Below are 13,408 nucleotides of genomic sequence, written 5' to 3'. Positions count from 1 at the left end.
AACTTGATTTTTACAGATTTGTTTGGCCGTGGATATTTTCATCATCTGCATGTCCCTCATCCCCATTGTCATCCCTCATAAATCTCGCAAAGTAGACCAAAGCTGTCCAGTTTTACCTAGAATGTGGACTGTCTAAATAAAGCACACCAGACGTTACCGGAGGTCCCGGACAATTTACGAACAGCCCATTCTTTGATGAACAACCAACAATTCGCCAAAGGGGACAGCTTACTTACATGTTGTACTGTCTGCTCGCATAAAAATATACAATAAAAATGTAGCTCTTGCCCGTCCGGAACACCTCCGGAACTCGATCTTTTATAGTCTGGGAATGCAAATCTATGGAGAATGCCCATATACACGCCAAGCCCCCCCACCCCTTTCCCTGAGCAGCGGGAGCACGAGCTGGCCAGCTCGGGATCTGGACAAAATGGTCCCAAGTGTGGAAATTGCAAAGAAATGACCCCAAGGCAGCTTGAAGGGTGGAAGGCATTTTGGTGCAAATTATGCGGTTAACCATGGTTTGCCCACATTAATTGCGGTTCTCTAGCATTTGTTCTTTACTATTATTATAAACTTATTTTTTCTTGCTAGCCACCCTATACTGGACGTGGCCCGTTAGTCACATGGCATTTTGGCATAGGCCTGTTGGTGTGAAAAGGAGGGGGTGCGTGTAGAAAGCTCCAGCACGAAAGGGAAGCGGGAAGTGGTAAGCGAGGCAGTGATGCTGCAGAAGAGAGTGCTGATATCACTCCTGGAATAGGGGTGAAAATTAATCCCCCTGCCACCCTGTTTGGGCCGGCTGATTTCTCTTCATAGTAACAGCGCTAACGACACGAGACAAAAAGAAGAGGGCACAAACACGGCGCTGACTAAATGATACATATATTGTTATAAACATAAATAGCCAAATAACTTTGATAAAATTCTAATAAATATAACTTTAAAAGAAAAATTACTTTTTTAATTAGAATCCTATCTATTGTTTGTAGATCAATTATAATATTCAACTTGAAACTTTAACAACTGAGTTTTATTGCTTAGGCCAGTGGTTTTTACACACATGGGCAAAAACAACAAAAAGGAAAAAAGAGAAGGAAACACTAAATTAACACGTGAGCATTTGAGAGAGCGCGAGCGTGGCATCATACTGACTTTACGTTTATTTACACCTACTTACGGGGCAAAAAGTACAATCAACACAAAACACAAGCCCATTTTGTAATCAGTTTTGGAAACAAGACAAAGATTACCAGGGTGGGGCTTACTGCGCTAGGAATCTACACTCTTTTTCTGTGAAGGCGATAGATGGGGTGCTTATGCATTTATCACCTAACTTGTTAATTTCTGTGGCCTCTAAGATTTCTCGCACGATTTGGCTGCCATGCTCGCCTATCACTACGCTCTGGTCCAAAAGAGGCTGGCATTTGCTAACGCAATCACGACAATGCTGGGCAAGGTGACCACTGAACGTTTTTGAAACATTGTAATGGTGTTCCCTCAGCCTATCATTCAGGCATCGGCCAGTTTAGCCGACGTATTTCTTGCCGCACGAGAGAGGCACAGAATAAACAACTTTTTCTGCGGAGGCAACAAACTGTTTGTGATGCTTCGTTGTGCACTTGTTACGCATAGTGAGACGAGTGTTAACTTTACGACACATTTACGACAGTTTCAGGGGAGCTGAAAATACTACTTTTACATTTCCTATATTTCCTACTTTTTTCAGGCCATGAGCAATTCGATGCGTGTACGGCACCACTGCAATGGGCTCCTTCTTTTGGGAGCTGGACTGAGGCTGTTCCTGCTCCTTAGTTCATTCAACATGGACTCCGCTACGGCTGCCTGCACACAGATTGGGTACCCCGCGGCCGATAGGCGCTGTGTTTGTGCCTCAAAACTGCTCTGGATGGCATGGGGGCAGGATTTCCTTAGCGCATTGCCAAGACAAGTTTGACAATTGCTCTTTTCACGAGTTTCGTGTGAGCTGATGCATAAGGAAGGAGCGGAAGGAAGGACCGTTTTAGCTTCATTGATTTCTCTTGCTCATTTGATAGAATTCTGACTTTACTTTAGCATGACAAAGTTTTAGTGCTGCATAAGAGGTCATTCTTGTGCACGATTTCACTCTTGATTATGACTTATATTTAATAACCACCAACAGAGCTGGTGCTACGCTTTTCCACAACCGTTGTTCCTACATTCGTATCAACAGCAGCTGCATTTAGCCTGCAGGACACGTGCAATGCAAAGGTTACAATTTTGATTATTAAATATTTTTAAAGTGTTATTATAAGCCATTAACCATTCAATTATGAGATATTATAAATAATTAACAAAACTGCAGTAGCAGTTATACACAATATTTCCCGCAGCAAAAATATGCACCAAAACACTGCAACTGAAAATGAGTGACGTCAGATCGCGGCTCATTGTACCTCACTGAAAGCCAACTTCTGAAAACAAAATAAATAAAAATAAACAGGAAATAAAAACTAAATTTGTTTTCATGCCCCTATTACGAAGTGTCCTATGCGAATGATCCTATCCTTATCCTAGTTTAGGATCCTAAAATATCCTAATACAAATCAGCCCATGACAAAACGCCATGGGACGAACGGGCCTACACCCGAATGAGTCATGCAGTATGTGCGTTATTGCCTTGTCATCTTGCTGCAACTTCATTAAACACATTGAAAATACAAAAATAATGCTAAAACATTTGCAACATTCTGCAAGTTACATCGCCCACTAAAAAGTACACGCTACAGATATGGACAACTTTTTACAGAGTCAAAGGATTGACTTAGGACCATTTTGTCCATTCGCAGAGGGGGTCCATTCTTTGTCATATGATCTTTTCCGCTCATCACTCCAGCTCCCTGTGCATTATATCCACACTGTTACTTGCGTTGCCAGTCTGTTGTCCGTCCTGCACCTGTCCTATGACCCACACAAAGTTCTGCTGCACAAGTGAGCAGTGGAAACGCACTGATTGTGTAAATTTCCATTTCCAGAGGCAATCAGCTACTTATATTTGGAAGCGCCGACAGAATCAGCCCAACTCATGCTTATTCTTCACCCAATTTATTTATTGTATGTGTACAACATGACTGTATGCACATAAACCTTGTAGCACTCATCCATTTTAAATGGCCTAATCTTTTCATACTAATGTTCAAGCCTACTGCTAAGTTTGCTTTGTGTAAATTGCAATGCTGTCATACAGCTGATTGATTGATTGCAGGGTTTAACGGGCTGACGCAACGCAGGCGATGAGACACGCCGTAGTGGAGGGCTCCGGTTTAATTTTGACCACCTGGGGATCTTTGTGTGCCGAAATCTCGTACACACGGGCGTTTTTGATTTTCGTCTTCATCAGAAAAGCGGCCGCCGTGGCCGGGAATCGAACCCACGACCTTGGGCACAGCAGGACAGTGCCTTAGCCACTGAGCCACTGCGGCGGGTTTTCATACAGCTGTCTAGAGCAGAGAGTTGTCTAGAGAAGGCTTTTTTACTAAACCACTTCTAGAGCTGTCGTTTGTATTATCATCTTCATCCTCTCTGACCCCTGCAAAGAAAGTTAGTTTGACGTTTTAACTTTCGTTATTCCCTGCAAACAAAGTTAGTTCGTCGTTTTTTAACTTTTGTTATCATTGCTTGTTTCCTCAGTTTCTGCTATGTTGAGAGGCTTGACAACTTACTTACCTGCTTTGATCAGTTGTTTAAATTTCCAGGAACATCATGTTGCAATTTTGCACAATCCTGTACAAGATCATGCTATCTAACTGCAGCAGCATACTGAACTTTACTAAGCTCTCACAGCTTCAATACACCTTGTTCCTTATTCCTCTAAATTCGGGCTAGGGATAAAAAAAAATGTGCACGTTGATCTCTGAACAAGTAATGGCAAAGTGACACCACCATGACATCGCTTCGGTGTCAATGAGGAAAAAGGACGAGATGCCTCTACCCACTCTATGGAAAAACACCAGTTTGTCTTTGCTGACAATGACTGTCACGGCAGATTGCGGTTGGGGTAGCACTACCAGCTTCACTGTAAGAAAAGAGATGCAACAACCAGGATGGATCTGAAAATACATTTCCATTAAGTCAATGTTTGTAAGCGCCTAAAGTTATTCCTTAGAGGCACACCATCACCACAGTTATTGTTCAACAAGTTGGCTTATTATGATTTGTCCACTTTAGAGGCTTGCAAGTCAACCAGCTGTGTATCCACGGGTAGGCTTTTGGCACATGGGCTGTCCATGCTGAAACTGCACAAAGGACTACAAGGAGTTCACTGTTTCTATCATGGTGACGTCAGAATAAAAACAAATGCAATTTACATGTGTGAGTAAGCTATGTAGTGATAGAAATGATTTTTACAGTAGTCCAATATTCTTGACATTGAAACAGGACATTGACATAAATTTATTGCATAAGCTTCAAGACAGCAAATAATGTCGTGAAACATGAGAAGCAAACATGACAACAAAATGCTAATTTATTTTTAACAGTGATCAAAATACTATAGTGAAAGCAATGTAGGGTGATACGTGCAGTGAAATGAACAATGACAGCTGATGCATGTGCCCTTTGTGATGTGGATAGAATATGGCTTCTAAAAACTTAATTCACGCAATGAGAGGAAGTGACAACGGTCGCTGAACAAGCATTCTTCAGGGCGTCATACTGCTCTTGGAGCATTTGTCCGTCACCAGCCATTTCCTGATTGCAGTTGATGTGAAACAATACGTCTGAAATGCAGACGCAGAAAAAAGGTCTGTGGAAAAACAATTTGCGGGCATTTGAGTTGAAACAAGCTACACAAAATCAGCCATGTCCATACAAAACTTGCTACTTACCCTATCTGAGTCAAAACCACCACATTTCAATCTTTTTTCCTCTTCTTTTTCTTGACCTTTTGGCTATGTTCTAAACAGGATGAGTCAAGTGTAGCCTCGAAAGCAGGGCCTGCAAAACCAAATGCATCCCCGGAAATCACGCGCATCAGAGCTGACGTCGTGGTATATGCTCCGCTTCTTGCCAGATCAACCACTCAAGCCCATACACCTACACAACAACCTGCTCCTGAACAGATATCGCCAATAGACAGGTTTCTAGGCTAAACGAGCTGAAAATTGACCCCAATTGCTTTCAAACTGCACGAACAATTATTTCGGAACAGTTTACTTGTTCCTGTTAGCCTCAACCTTTAAGCTTAAACAAAGTTAGTCCACTTATTGCAAGCACCATGTCTAACAAACCATTCACCATGAGGAGGCCAACCACTGAAGCACTGCTACCATACTCCACTGCCCCTTAATCTCACTGAATGAAATTTCACTTCACTACACACATTAAGCCTAAATTAATAAAAATCTTTTTTAGCGAAGTTGTACTGGCAAGCATGCTTGGCATTAGCCAGTTATTAGCATTCTCTGCCTGCCAGCAGGGCCAGTGAACTACATAAGCCAGTGCAAAATATTTTGCAGCAGCTTGCTTAAATGTTCACCTGAAATATTTATTTAAAATGTTTTTAAAAATATCCCCTGGAAAATTCTAAAAAAGAAAAAGGATATATTCCATACAAACAATGCTCACCATTTTGCATCTTTTTCTTGTGCTTCCTTTCACTCTTGGCTGGAACATCAGCAGCCTCGAGATCTAATCCTGGCTCGCTGTCATCCGGCAAGGATTCTGTTTCAGCGGCTGACAGGCGTGCGCTAGAAGACGAAGCCGCAGTGCTCGCACCGTCATCCACTTCTGACTTTAGCTTTTTTTCTTTCTTGTGCTTCTTCTTCTTTTCTCTTCTGAAATTTACCGAAAGGGAAAGAAAAGAACATTGTACTGCAGCACCACCGCAATAGGTACCGAGAACTAGAAAGCAGCAGGATGGTTTGATGGATGCAAAAACGCACCAAGTCTTCACTAGTACAGAAAAAAAAAAAAAAAATGCTGATTACTCTTTAATCGCAAGTTACTTACTGCAGTTGATAAAAAGTGTCACTACTAAAGAAACTACAAAGCAATCTTTGCCAGGAATAAATGTTATTTTAAGGCACCAGAGAACAAAACTGCTTTTTGTCATTTGTCTGGCATTGTGCTGGATCGTAAATTTTATCTGAAGCAGATCGATATGCAGTGTTGCATGGTAACAGGCCCCAGGACGCTGATATGCCATGTGAGAACATGAGCTCATGTGCAACACCATTATCTGGGGGAAGGACAGAGGGGCACACGAAGGGAAAGACAGCCGCGGCCCACATCAGAAACAACAACATGACAGGCATGTCCTTTTTGTAACATGTTGCATCTATGAACATTCAGATATCAACTTAGTAATAAAAAAGGAATCGTTTACACCTTATGGGCTGATGAATTTGCATATGTTTTGGCCATATACATAATAGTTAGTGTTGAAATCAGGGTTTGCTGAGATAACCAACCTGATTCACTCTGTCTGCCCCAACTAGAGGCATTCAAACAGAGTGCACTGATGTTTCCACACTATCAGCTTTTCAAACAGAAGATAAATGACAAGAATTTTTTTGATTTATTACGACTTGGCCCACGGGACGAGTAGTGCACACAGAAAATGCCTGCATAACTGCGCAATTTTTTACCACTGTCTTATAATGCCACCTGCTTTGGACGGTCTTCCTTTCCAGCGATGCGCACTCCCACTAAAACACTATGAAGGGGAGATGCGGGTCGAAAAATTGGGGGCCATGCAGACAAAATACGTTGGTTTTATTCGAAAGATTCGGTGTTTTATAGTGCCCTCCAATGCTTGTTTGGCAGCAAAAGATGCTTTACTCACTGAGAAATTAATCAATTTTGTTGAAATGACGTAACAAGGCCAGGTCTTCAAGGGAACGTTAGTGCGCTGCCTATCTTGCGGACCCCACAACGCCTTCGTTACTGTCAGTTCTCCTAGATGGTGCCACCATACTGCACAGGAACGCTGTCTGCCGTTGCTTCATTTCTGACCATATTTGCACGTGGCTTGTTTTTGCTACGGTAGCTAGTAATCATTTTGTGAAACATGGGGTATTCTTGACAAACCAGGTTCCGTAAGACAATGTTGCTCCTGCAAATCGGCCAGTGTTGTGTGAGACACCCCCAAAGTGCTGGACTGCTGTGCAGATATAACATAGTGCGTGCAGTACGCACTGGTACTTCTATGTTTACGTGTAACTTTCGTAACTTCCAGTGTTTACCCCAGCATTCTTGCTGCTATAAAATGCATATGCATTTCCTTTAGGCGAAAATTGCTCGTTCTGCAGGCTAATGAGCCCTGCCTATTGCACGTTTGCTTTTCGCGCAGCTGTGCGAAAAGTACGGCTGTGCATATTATGTCATCGGTTCTAGTGCAGGAAATGAGCTAGTGAGTGGCATGGCTATTCACATTCACTTTTTTCCTGATGGCATAGCTTATTTGAGCGAAGTTCCCGTTAAAAGTGGTGTCAGTATGATTCTAATGAGGCAATCTTTCGAATGAACCAGATTTGCACTTTGGCTGCATGGCGCCTTTAAAGCTGTCTACGTTAACTTCTTTCCCTGCAAATCTACCATGAACTTTTGAAACATTTCAAAATTCTCATTTTCACACACACAAATATTCTGTAATGCTTCCCTGATGCTTTTTTGGCATTCTTGACTATTGGCTTTCATCCTTTGCATGTGCGTGCATGTATACAATTACATGGAGAGAGGGTAGGGGGAGAGAGGAAATAAGAAACGGGCTTCACCTTTCACCCCTGTCCTTCTTTTTCTTCTTCTCCCTCTTTCTCTTCTTGGCTTCGGAGGAACTCTCCTCTTCGTCTGGGTGTTCCCGTTTTCTCTTCTTCGCCTTTGTGCCCCCTCCGTCTGAGGAGACGGCAGCTGATGTTTCAGAGTCGTGGCTCGGAGCTGTGTCTCCGCTCGACTGGCTGGCAAGCGCCTGAGTCAGCATCTCTTGTTTCACTCTAATTTTCTTCTTCCGTGGTTTCTCTAATGATGCTGGAACTTCGGGTGGCTCCATCGAAGTGGAAAAGTTGTCTTGGAGCCCTTGCAGCTTTCTCGGCTTTTTAAAAATGTCTTTACCGGACTCAAGGTTGCCAAACTTGTGCTGGCTACTCGCGCCTGCGTTCAAGTCACTGTCTTCGCAGCCGTTGTCTCCATAGCTGCTTCCGTGTTCCACCAGCTCACTGTTACGGGATTTCTGCACTGCTGGAATGCTGTCCTGCATTAGCCTGGGGCTGCAAAATAAGAATAAAAAAATAGGTCAGCTGTGTTAAAGGGAATATCTAACCTGGTGTTGAACATCACAAGCTACAGGGCTTCGGGCACTAAGATAGCAGGCGGTTGGTTTGGGTACTGAAATTTTTCTCTGCCAACTTGCTGAATTGCTACCACACCAGTTACTCAAATAACAGCCACTTGCGCTGAAAGTAATTTATACTAGCCATCGGTTACAGAAAAGATGCTCAGAATATGTGGTTCAAGGCTTGCTGGTGACTAACTCAAAAGGATATGCATATTTTCAAAGTTTGCGAATGAAGTCCAGCTCAACAGGAATAAACATTTCTTGATTAGAATGAGATAAATATTTTTTCCAACTGCCTGCCCTCAGAATATGCTGTGGTGATTATCGTCAGGGTGAAGAAAAAAGTTGCTGAAACACTGATGTGCAATGTGAGGGCATGAGTTTAGCCAAAATGGCTCCACAGGGAATGGAGAAGGCCAGCCACAAGATACATTGGCCCCACTGCACAAGACCCTGACCTCTAAATACAATGCTTGCTACTAACCAAGTCTAGATGCTGCTCTTGCACTAAACTGTAGCAGGAAAAACAAATAAAATTCCAAAGTACTAAACCACTTCAATTAAGCATACCCTGACCCAACGCACCAGTACCACTGAATGGTGTCAATAAAGCATACACGACTTCTTTTGTAGCAGAATACATAATTATTCAGGTGACAAAAAGTCTTGTGACTTGATCAACCTGGCAAGCACAGCTCGTGTCTAATGTCTTACTAACTTTATTCTTATTTTATGCATGCAATGGACACGCTGCAGTAAGCAATACTCAACCTTGGACCTCTAGCTTTCCTGCGAGCTTGTCCTGCAGACTCCAATTATCCCCTGCCTCTCTTGTCGTCACAATTCGAGGCTGTAAAGAAACCAGAAAGAAGGCCCTACCTTTCACCTCGCTCTCTGTCCTTTTTCTTCTTCTTCTTCTTACTCTTGATTTCAGAGGAATTTTCATCCTCATCCACACGCTTTCGTTTCCTTTTTTTTGTTTGTGCACTTCCGGAGTCAGAAGGGTCAGCAGCCGTGGTCTCCGAATCATGGCTTGCTGCAGTGTCTACGCCTGACTGGTCAGTCAATGCCTGGACCACCACTTCTTGTTTCACTTTAGTTCTTCTCCTTTTGGATTTCGCTGGCAACTCAGGCAGTTCAGGAGGCTCCACTGATGGTGCTGAATCGCCTTGTGGCACCAGCGGCTTTCCAGACCTCGCAGAGAAGTCCTCGTCAGGATCCAAGTAGCAGAGCTCCTCCAACTGGCCGCCAGTGAGTTCTCCATCCAAGCCACACTCCTCATTCCAGTCGTCTCCGTAATTGCTCTCGTACTCCACCAGATCATCGCTGCATTCTTGTCGCAAGGCTGGAATGGTGTCCTGCATTAGCTCCAGGCTGCGCAATTGAGAAATGGGAGAACACCCAAGTTAGCGTTCCATACCCAAGCAGCTGAGTTACAACCGCTGGCATGGAGAAAATGTGGTTGGCAGCGATTCGGTGCCCAAAATTTCTCCCTGCCTACTAGGTAGCTTGAATGGTGAAAAACCTGTGAGTGTACACTGCAGCTTACTTACCACAGACTTGAACGTTGAGTCCTGCATGTACCTCCGGGTGCTTGTGGCGACAGTGGCTAAGGCACAGCCTTTTACAAGAAACATCTGAATACTTCACCCTTGTTCAGGCACAAGCATCGGCTGTTAGAGGGTTGTAAAACAGAAATGTATAAAATCGGCCATTACCGCGCCATGCCGCACAGTGCAGCAAGAATCAAATTAGCTAGGTTTTGTTTATCTGTATGATCCCCAATACCAATTTAGGCGAGAACGCTCAAATGGCGACCCTTACCAGTGTGCTGTAATCGACCCCCGCAGCCTCAGTGCATTGTGGCGGAAGACGGACAAAGAGGTGATCTTGCAGAGCACCTCCTGGCCCATGTTGAGGTACCGGGACAGCTCAGGCGAAGGGTTCGGAGGCAGCAAGACGGACAGGTTGATCCAGTCATGCACCAAGCAGCCAATGTGATTCTTACTCATCCTACAAACACAAGACAACAATCCACCCTGTGGTCAACAAATGCACGGCTATAAGTAAGTTCTCTTTCAAAAGTGTCCACATTTTTTTTACGCAGAGAATGAATGGCTTCATTCTTTGTAGCTATAGAATTAACGGATTGTATTATTTTTGGTTGGAAATGTGCTGATAGGAAACACAGGAGGTACTATAGTGATAAATTGAAATACGTACAACGGAGTGCAAGGTTTTTAGTACATGCCGCACATCCTGGCGATGAGCGGCGTATGTGCAGAGCAAACACGTTATGAGATATGGAAACACCGTCGTTCGGCGCGTGAGCGTTTTGGTTTGTCTTCCCACCGCATTCGGCGCCCATTCATGCAAGTGTTATCTAGCTTTATTGATGCGATGAGTGAAAACGGCACACGCAGCTAAATTCCTTTATTTTTTATTTCATGCTGAGCGCCCAATGGACGATGGAAATATGACGGTCTTTCTGATCAAGGTTGGTCACGAACTCTCGTAACTTGTTCGCACTGCACATACACGGCCCATCGCCGGGATTCGAGGCCTGTACTGAAAGGTTCGTATTTCAATTTATCACAATACTACAACCTCGTCAGAGTGCAAAGGCCCATTCACACTTGTGATAAAAGCGAGCGAAAGCGACGGGAATTCTGTCACTTTGTCGTGCGGCGATCGTTTTTTGTCGTTTGGTCTGGACCAGCAGCAGAAATTGGGTTGCTTCGTCACAAGTGTGAATGGGCCTTAACAGGAAACAACTACACCACAAACTTATGAAAATTGTCAGTTGAAGCATTGGTGAAGCAACTGCAACAATGGAGCTTTGAAAAGCAGCAGTTTCATGCTCCCAATTGACGTGTTTAAAGGAGAGAGCTTGAGAGACACAAAAAGTGCTGACTGCGTCATCTAAAAAAATTAAAGATTTTTGTTTGACTTAGCCTAGCATTGTTAAGTTGGAACGTTTGCGTCTAATTTGAACAGAACTTGTCACCCAAATGCACATCGAAAGCAACTCTGAGTCTCGTCGCGACATAAATGGTATAGCTGAAAATCACGTGAAAGCTAATTTCGAACCACCGCGCTCGAAATTTGAAAATTTGAAACAATGAAAATTTACCCAGCCGCAATACAGCAATGCGAGACGTAACCACCGAAATTGCTGCAGCACTTTTTAATTTGAAGTTCTGATATTTTTCAGTGTAATATGCAGTGGTTTGAAGGCAATAAAAAGCTTCTACCTGTTGATGTAAGCTCGCACGATAGATCCAGTCTCGGGCTTGAAGACCTGGAAATCTCCGATGACATCTTGATGCACGAACGGTTGATCATCAATGATTGTACCACTTGCTTCAACAAACTTCAGGTTTTCATATCCGAGCAGCACCCCGTGAAGTCTGAAAATCACAGATTAATGCCGCATTGAAATGTACACGCCAGCAGGGAAAATACTGCGCCGCAATCAGGATGACCGAAGACAAAACCACAGAAATCTAGGGTAGTTTGGCATTGCATGCAGGTTTTTATCTACGCTCGGGCAAAAAAGTTTGTTTAGACCCTTTGAGAGTTGCATATTTGATAAACGGCATGGAGCCTGAGTAGGGCATGCTCGAGCCACAGACATCGTCAGGGGAAACACATGCGACACACCTCTCAACGTACTGCCCTTTCCAGCTTTCCAACAGCGTTCTTATTCCCTTTGCTTCTGAACCAACATAGGCAGGAGGCAATGGCACGTGCACAGTTTCGTGACAAGTCTTTATGAGCGAATATTCGTCGTCTACACATGATTTCAAACCCGCTCGCGTGCACGAGGCGGCCATGACACTAAAGTTGATGACCATGTCGAAGTGACTGCATTGACTACATCCTACCATCCAGTTTACTTTATTGAAGACTGAAAAATAAAAAAAATATATTAAAAAGTCAAATTTTACGTTTCATAATTTTAAAAGGTGTTTGAAAAGGGGCATGCTTTTTGCTTACACTCCTTTGAGCATCATTGAGTTTGCGGGCACTTGTGATTGGTGGAATTCGTATGCGTATCAGCCAGCCGTGCAGCAGCAAAAACAACACAAAGAGAGGAAGAGAGAAAGATCAGCAACGGCCAACGGCGTGAGCCGTCGCTGATGCCTACTTTCGTGTGTGCGAGATTTTAACTCGACAGAAAGAGGACTACGCGGTTCAGTGCGTGTATCAAGTGGCAAGAGAAGAAAAATGCCCGTGCACCTGTGAACCTCCTACAAGACATTCATCAGTGGCGCTCTACCTCTCGGTATGTCATCGTAGTCAGTGTTGCGGGATTATGTTGGGTCCCTCCTACTGAGTTTTTTTCTGGTCACCTCTTTCACCATCGGTCCTAGTCCCAGTGTGGGTGTTTTATCTAACCACTTTCATGTTTTTCGCTTTCCACATAAGCAAAAGTCGCAATTGCTACCTCGCTTTCTTATTGACTAGTGAAGCAACGGTCATCCTGTACGCTAACCGATTTTTTGAATTTTGACAGCTTACTCCGTTAAGTTCAGATGACACGTCGTAGCGCAGGCGGTTAAACAGTCCCCCTGTAAGCTCATTGTTGGGTTGGCTAAATCCAGTTGGCAGGCGTCTCGTAGGCGTTGTAAAATCCCCCCCTCCTCCCTCCGCACTACCCCGAGACTATGAGTTGTGCACTGGCTCGGGCTTACCCGAAAGCCCGGGCCCGGCCCGCGGGCCGGGCTCGGGCCAGCCGACTTGCTTTTCACCCGGGCCCAGGCCGAAATGTAAATGCCTCGGACGGGCCGGGCCGTCCTGACAGCCCGAGCTGGCCCGGCGCAGTAAAGCAATACTTAGGTTTTCTATGATATCACAGGAACTACATGTTGCTTACGCGATAAAAGCACGGGTCAGGTTTCTTTTTACATTCTACGGGACTTATCGTTAGGCCCTGAGGCACATGTGGGCGTATGGCAAGCCGGTAAGTGTGAGGTTTGCAACTGCATCTCTTGGGATGAACTGAGCAACATTCGGCTCAGCGACACACCCCCTAGGGAAGTGCAACGAATGACAATTCAGCGTGTCTAGTTTCACCTCTAAGTTCGGGCG

At 44.2% G+C, this 13,408-nt stretch overlaps 2 protein-coding genes across 3 annotated transcripts in view; one reads left to right on the top strand and one right to left on the bottom strand.

Moving 5' to 3' along the window:
- Positions 1-4,401: 4,401 nt before the first annotated feature.
- On the bottom strand, positions 4,402-12,186 carry LOC144174015 (uncharacterized). 2 transcript variants are annotated; one of them, XM_077702418.1, is made up of 8 exons: positions 11,978-12,186; positions 11,569-11,724; positions 10,139-10,327; positions 9,194-9,688; positions 7,758-8,246; positions 5,608-5,816; positions 4,869-4,977; positions 4,402-4,786 (listed from the first exon to the last, which is right to left on the bottom strand). In XM_077702418.1, exons 1-7 carry the CDS (start codon positions 12,169-12,171, stop codon positions 4,895-4,897), a joined length of 1,815 nt encoding a protein of 604 aa, XP_077558544.1. In that variant the 5' UTR covers positions 12,172-12,186; the 3' UTR covers positions 4,402-4,786; positions 4,869-4,894. The 2 variants fall into 2 exon arrangements, with proteins under 2 accessions (XP_077558544.1, XP_077558543.1); XM_077702417.1 differs by having other exon boundaries at positions 4,402-4,760.
- Positions 12,187-12,384: 198 nt separating this feature from the next.
- Positions 12,385-13,408, top strand: part of Msps (msps cytoskeleton-associated protein 5) — an 88,315-nt gene continuing 87,291 nt past the window's right edge. Inside the window, exon 1 of the mRNA XM_077702416.1 lies at positions 12,385-12,602. The gene's annotated coding sequence lies outside the window, so the exon portion shown is untranslated. The remainder of the gene's footprint in view (positions 12,603-13,408) is intronic.

This window comes from Haemaphysalis longicornis, unplaced genomic scaffold (genome assembly GCF_048455015.1).
Source record: "Haemaphysalis longicornis isolate Haplotype H1 unplaced genomic scaffold, Haemaphysalis longicornis Haplotype H1 scaffold_3, whole genome shotgun sequence".
Lineage (NCBI taxonomy): Eukaryota > Metazoa > Arthropoda > Arachnida > Ixodida > Ixodidae > Haemaphysalis > Haemaphysalis longicornis.
The sequence above is the reverse complement of the archived record's forward strand: the minus strand, read 5'-3'. Positions and strand labels throughout refer to the sequence as shown.